The sequence below is a fragment of the Cibotium barometz genome, chromosome 7 (assembly GCF_041138505.1).
Source record: "Cibotium barometz isolate CiBa-2024 chromosome 7, ASM4113850v1, whole genome shotgun sequence".
Classification (NCBI taxonomy): Eukaryota; Viridiplantae; Streptophyta; class Polypodiopsida; order Cyatheales; family Cibotiaceae; genus Cibotium; species Cibotium barometz.
Genome location: NC_141052.1, coordinates 7,009,126 through 7,016,161, shown reverse-complemented (window position 1 = coordinate 7,016,161; position 7,036 = coordinate 7,009,126). Strand labels below are relative to the sequence as shown.

The 7,036-nt window shown below is 43.8% G+C and overlaps 1 protein-coding gene across 1 annotated transcript; it reads left to right on the top strand.

Annotated features, from left to right (window-relative positions):
• The first annotated feature begins 4,034 nt into the window (after window positions 1–4,034).
• Window positions 4,035–6,225, top strand: LOC147636632 (uncharacterized). The gene has a single exon (XM_086799821.1). It carries the CDS (start codon window positions 4,139–4,141, stop codon window positions 6,032–6,034), a length of 1,896 nt encoding a protein of 631 aa, XP_086655947.1. The 5' UTR covers window positions 4,035–4,138; the 3' UTR covers window positions 6,035–6,225.
• Window positions 6,226–7,036: the final 811 nt, after the last annotated feature.

The window sequence follows — 7,036 nt, the reverse complement described above, 5'->3', positions numbered from 1 at the left end:
TCCTTTAAAGAACTCCCCTTCCTTACATATGTGTCATAATGGAATCATTATACCCAAAATATCGCATATTTTTAATATTGTTCATAGTTTTTTACTAATAAACCTTGTATATTTTTAACTCTTCATCTTATGTGAAATATACACCTCCTTTAAAGAACTCCCCTTCCTTACATATGTGTCATAATGGAATCATTTTAATATTGCTCATAGTTTTTTACTAATAAATCTTGTACATTTTCAACTCTTCATCTTATGTGAAATATGCACCTCCTTTAAAGAACTCTCCTTCCTTACATATGTGTCATAATGGAATCATTTTAATATTGCTCATAGTTTTTTACTAATAAACCTTGTACATTTTCAACTCTTCATCTTATGTGAGCATTTACTCATTTTTGGATACCCAAAATATCTCATATTTTTAATATTGCTCATAGTTTTTTACTAATAAACCTTGTACATTTTCAACTCTTCATCTTATGTGAGCATTTACTCATTTTTGGGTATCTTCTTTTACAAATTGGATTTATCTCCTCCCTACACATGGATTGATGCTATTGGCCCATAGGAACCTTAATTGGACCATAATCCAAAAATTTCTGAAAATCTAGACCCTTAGGCTAAGGTCCTTCATATCCATTTTCAATTAATTCTAATTAAACATTGGAAAGTTCTTTTTGAATTTCTATTTCAGGGAAACTTATTTTAATAAGATGAGTTATTTTTCTACCCAAAAATATTCATAATCTGAATATTCTCTCTCTAGAATATTTTCTCTCTCTATGCCAAAACAGGCAGAGACAAGATCTCTTATATTTCAGAAAAGGGAATTGATTACAGGGGAAGATGCTGGACATTTTGAGAGGCTAGGGAGGAATCTTACAAGAATGCAAAAGCAGATTCTAGGAAAGCAGAAGGCTTAAAGCTAAGCAAAACCTTGTAAGAGAAAGCCATGGAAGAAATTAAGTGGGCCTTGGATCTGGAGCAAGAAGGAGAGATTCATGAGATCCGGGACTAGGTGAAAAAGCAAAAGGAGAACCGGGAGAACAATGCAGCTAAGGTGAGCCCGAACAAATTATAGGAAGTGAATCTATGGGAGGGAAAAAGAAGAAAAGAATGTAAAGATCAGCCTAGAACTAGAAGATGAATTCAAACAAGAGTTAGTATCCATTGAAGGAATACCAAGATGTATTCGCTTGGTCATATGAAGACATGGAGGGCATCGACCCTAAGTTCTTCCAGCACAGTACCAACTTGAAAGGAGTTACACCTGTCAAGCAACAAAAATACAGAATGAACCCAAATCATGCAAAACAAGTGAAGAAAGAAATTGACAGATTATTGAGGGTAGGTTTCATTGTACCAATAGAAAAAGCTGCCTGGATATCTCCTATTGTAGTAGTCCCCAAAAAGAACATGAAGATGAGAATATGTGGATTATCGCAAGCTAAATGCAGCAGCCAACTCAGATCCTTTTCCGCTCCCTTTCACGGACTCCCTGCTAGATGAGGTAGCCGGAAAAGAGATGTACTCCTTCCTAGATGGCTTCAACAAATACAACCAAGTGAAGATGGCTCTGGAAGACCGGGAAAAGACTGCTTTTGTCATCGACGAATGGGGTGTCTTTGTGGCAACTGTCATGATGTTTGGCTTGAAGAATGCACAAGCTACCTTCCAGAGAATGGTGCAGGAAATCTTCTATGACTACCTGATGGATTTTATTAAAGCTTTTGTGGATAATTTTAGTGTGTTCAGGGATAAAGCTAAACACATCTATCATTTGAGGTTATGTTTGTAGAGATGCTAAGATACAAGGGTAAAGTTGAATCCGGGCAAATGTGCATTTGCAGTAAAATCCGAAACACTGTTAGGACACATCATGTCAACTCAAGGATTGGCCATAGATCCAACTAAGGCGGAGGCCATACCCAAAATGTCCGCTCCCCAGAACATAAAGCAGCTTGAAGATTTCTTGGCAAGGTGAAGTGGCATACAAGGTTTTTGAAATACCTAGCACATGTAGCATATCCATTATATGCATTGACAAAAAAGGATGCCAAATATAAATGGAGCCCGAAACGTTAGAACGCATTCCATTAGCTAAAGAGCATGGTATTATCTACATCGGTAATGATCAATCCGGAATGGAATCTGATATTCCATGTTTATGTAGATGCTTCAGATAGAGCACTAGGCAGTGCGCTCATTCAGGAGAAACAAAAAGGGTATATGTAGCCTATACATTATGCCAGCAAAGCCCTCATAAGAGCGAAAAGAAACTACAGCACAACAGAGTGGGAAGCTCTCTCCATGATCTTTGCTGTGATCAAGTTTTGACACTATCTCTTAGGAAACAAATTTATTTTCCATGTGGATCATCAAGCTCTCATCTATTTGGTGAACAAAACCTTCCTGGTGGAAAAAATGGCAATATGGATGCTCCTACTTCAAGAATTTGAGTTCACTATTCAGCACACACCTGGAAAAGAAAATGTAGTGGTAGACATTCTATCCAGACTAGATTCCAGAGAACCCGCTTTGGAGGGTGTGGAAGATCAGTCCTCCCAAATGCCAACTTGTTCACATTTGCATCAATTGGAGTAGAAGAAGACTGGTATTATGACATGATGTAGTTTCTGGAAGATGGGCCTTTTCTGGAAGGATATATTGCAGAGACAGGAAGAAGAGAATCGCCCTAAAGAAGAAAAAATTTCACTATGATTGTCGGGCAACTCTACAAAAGAAGCATAGATCGGATTCTACGCAGATGTGTTCCGGGACCATGTGCAGCAAGTAGTGTTAAGAAAAGCACACCGTGGCATCAACAGAGGGCACATGGGTGGTGAAATAATAGCTCGGAAAATAAAAGTGAGGGAACCCTACATCATTGTTTTCCGACGCACCAATAAGAATATTAATGCTGGCAAACACAAAAACCATGTAAGTCCTTTCGACCTAGTCGTTCCATGTTACAATTTCTAACAAGTGGAGCCTGTAATGCAATGAGACTTTCCCAATATTGCCTCCATAACCCATCCCCTGCGTAGTTTCCTCTAACCCCCACATTAGAACGAAAAAACTAGGGGCTCACACTGGCCATGTATACCTTCCCTACATCTCCTGCCCGCCGCCGCAGACTGCTACTACATAAGCCTTGTTGCAGCATCCGAGAGAGTTTCTGTTTGCATACGGCCAACCAAAAGCATCTTAAGCGAGCAAGCACTCAATTATATCAGATTGACAACATATTCATGATGACATAAAGAACATACTGTTTGTGTTAGGAGTGACCAGAACATACTGGTTTCTGTGCTTGAAGGCATAGTGTAGTGGTGAGATGTTTCCATTGGAATCCCACGGTCTCGAATTCAAATTCTCTTTTGCACATAACATCTTGCTCCAAATTTTTCTAAGTCCCAAACCCAAAATCATCTTCATCCCATGATGTAGTTTGTCAAGTAAACTAGGAATAAACTAAGACGTCGTAGTTTACTCGGCCGAGTTTACTTCATCCGATGGCCGTCACGATTTAGGTCAATGCCATCCATTGATGCCAATTGACAAGGATCTTTAAGACCCGTGGTAGATAGTGCTGAGGCCAAGGATCTATGTATGGTTAAAGAATTTTTTTTCTAGTGTGCGCCGGGCGGCCAATGATATTACTAAATATATTCCTCGCTTGGTGGGTTTATCTTTAACTTTGGATCCTCAATCAATGTGGGTTTATCGTTGACTTTTGATCCTGATCGTTGCCGTGAGTGAACCGATCGCATTGATTGAGGCGCAAAAGTCAAAGATCAACCACGAAGTTGGCACGAACGACGAAAGCGAGAAAACTTGACTGTGACTCAAGCATGTGGGTTTATCGTTGACTTAAAAGATCCTGATCGCTGCCGGTGAGTGAACCGATCGCATTGATTGAGGCGCAAAAGTCAAAGATCAACCACGAAGTTGGCACGAACTACGAAGCGAGGAAACTTGACTGTGACTCAACGGACCGACATTGATTGAAGGCAAAGATAAACCAGATTCTGCAGAGGGTACTGCTGGGGCTTGAGTGTACTGGCAGTCTTCCGTCACACGAGGGCGATCGGTTGAGAGTGTAGGGCAGAAGAAGAAGAAGCAGCAGCAGCAATATATGAGCGGGGGCTACAGATCAGAGAGGTGGGCTCGCTTATTTCCAGCAGCAGCGACAGTACTAGCAGGATGGGTTCCCACGGCTGTGGCTCAAAATGTTGCCGTCTCGTCGACGGCAGCTTGGTCGTCCCAGATCGTTGCTTTCTGGGGGGCAGTGGGTATTGGTGTTCGATCGAGCAGCGGACTTCAGTCCAGCAATGGCCTCGCCACTATCTCCGCCTCTGTGGCTGCATTTAGGAGGGCCTTTGCCGCAATGTCTGCACTTCGCCGCGGTGAATGGTACGTTATGTCACCGGGTTACAACGGGGGTTCCACTCGGTTGGATGTGGTGTTGGTGTGCTGGTCAAATCCTGATCATGAGCTTTGGCAGGCATGCCTCAAAGTGGCCATGGTCACTGAGGTTGTAGGCCGGCAGAAGTGGTTGGTTCTCGTGGTCGGCCGGCAGCTGAGGCAGAACAATATGGCTTCCGGATGCTATTGGACTCAGTCTCCCAGGCATCCTGACTTCAGCCTTACCAGGTTCGCAGACCCCACTGGTGGTATCTACTCTCCTTTCACCGATGAGCAACTCCAAGCCATTATCCCGCAATCTAGCTGTGCACAAATTAATAACGTGGCACCAAACATTAATAATCATGACAATGGCACCCCCCGCGACGACAACGTCGATTCTGTGGCCAGGCTGCTGTGTGGGGCCCTTGAGGTGAGACCAACTCGCTGCACAACCCGAAATGAAGCACCATCTCAAGTTCAAGAGAGCACGACGATTGGGAGGCATGTGACATCATACCAGATCGAGGGGGTGGTAACACCATATGTGTCAATTGAGAAGCTTGTGGGCACCTTTGTAGCTAGCCGTCAGGGCGTGGTGAGGAGTGCAGCCATACTGTACTGCCTAGTACACACAATGGTATGTGTGGCTGTAAGCCTCATGGGGGCAGCTTCGGGAAGAGGCTTAGCCGTGTGGTTATTCACCCCCAGGTTGGTCATGGCCAAGCTTGGGGCTGAAGTCATCGCAGGCGACGACACACTCTTATCACTCCTCGGTTTCGACAAAGTCAGGTACCAGTACACTTCAGAGGCAGGGAATGCAATCAGCCTTGCTGGGGATGCATTCCTCCCAAGCATCCAGCAAAGCAGGATTTTACTTGTCCTGATTCTGAATGTCGTTGAGCTCCTGCTGGTCATCAGTGGCTGGCTGTATGGCTCTCTTAAGGTCGAAAAGTTTCCACCAAGAGGCTTGGTTGGCCATGGTATGTTGTGGCTAGCAACCCTGGTGGCCACAGGACTTTCACTACGAACACTTTACAGCGTCTATCAAAGAGTCTCAGGAAGGTTGATTGGCATCTTTGATGAGCCACATTGTGCCCGGCATGTCTTAGCCAAGGACTGCCAGATCAAGTTCCCAGCATCGGCATCGGCATCAGCACCAAGCTCGTTTCTTCGATTGGTATCAAACATACTTTCGAAGACAGAGGATGATGTGGCTAGCATGACAGCAGGGCTCTCCCTCATGCGGCATCCCACATTCTGCCTTGAGGTCTGCCAGCATACTGCATTTGACTGCCTCAAGTACTCTTACCAAGGAGATACTTTTGCATTCGAGGGCAACAAAAAAGTCACAACGGCAGGAGAGTATCCGTGGGTTCAGCTTTGTGTCTGCGTTTTCTTGACTTTCAATTGCTCGGCATTTGGGGCGGTGTATGCATACATGGATATCATGCCTCGCTGGAGCAAAATTGTGGCCGAGGTACTCCTCGCCACAAGTGCAACCTGGTTCGCTATATTATCTCGCATGTCCAAGCTGGAGCACAACCATAGCACAGAAATCTGCCACATGGTGGCTACCATGGTAGCATCTGCTGTCTGGTATGTCGGAGTGAAGGATGTTGGATGAGCAACCTCTACCCGTATTAACATATTCCACCAAAATGACTGCTCACTGTGTGCAGCGGACTGCAAGGTGTTGGATGAATGATTGATGTTAATTTGCAATAATTTTGACTCCCTTTCTTCACGAGTGACATAAGGGATCCATGCTAGGCATTGGCTAAAGCATTTCACACACACCCACCTTCCTAATATTCAATAAAATGGTTTTTGCAATCAATATTCTTGGGTCTTATACAATGTGGCATATATTATAAAGGTTTGTGGGAGCATTGACAGATTTAGAGAAATACACGCTGAGATTGCTGAACAGGGACATGAAAGAGACTTGTTTGTTGGCGGTGCATTAATTGTTTATATGCCACATTAAGTGTTTTTTTGAAGAATCCCCATCAAAACCTTCCATTATAAATTGAAAAAGAGATACATCAACCTATTCCCTTGCATTTTTCCCAAGTACATCACTACATTCGAACATAAAGTAAAACCCTTGTCTTGATTTGCCCTATCAGAGTAGACAAATGAATCAGGAATTCCATCATCTTCCAGCTTTGCTTGGGGCTGTAAGGCCATGTACCCATTTCCCGGCTGACCATTTAACGCCAAAATTCCTTATCAGACCTTGCATATTGCATTCCCCGTGCCTCTTCTTCCCACCCCTTTTTACCCTGGAAGGAGTCCCAAGGGGCACCTCCATAGTAATACTCCATCTCTAAGCTGAAAGGGTAAATGCCTGATGTTCTAGTGTATTCTGTGTCACCACTGTCCTCTCCATCTCCTGTAGAAGTCTGTGCTTTGGCCCCTGCATAGCTGCCCAAACATGGTGCTGGTGGTGATGTTTTTCCATCTCACTTTGGCCCATCCAGTCAAGGTACCAAAGGGGGTTGCTTACCTAGCCTCTTACATGTTCCCGTGCCACAGGAAGTGTTTTTTAAAATGCAAATGAGTCGACTTACTACTTGGGGGGTACTTTGTTCTTTGTCCTTTGGTTCCTTAACCTGCAGGCCCT

Bases quoted from the DNA above. Each gene is read 5' to 3' on its own strand.
- LOC147636632 (XM_086799821.1), top strand. From the start codon at position 4,139: ATGAGCGGGGGCTACAGATCAGAGAGGTGGGCTCGCTTATTTCCAGCA.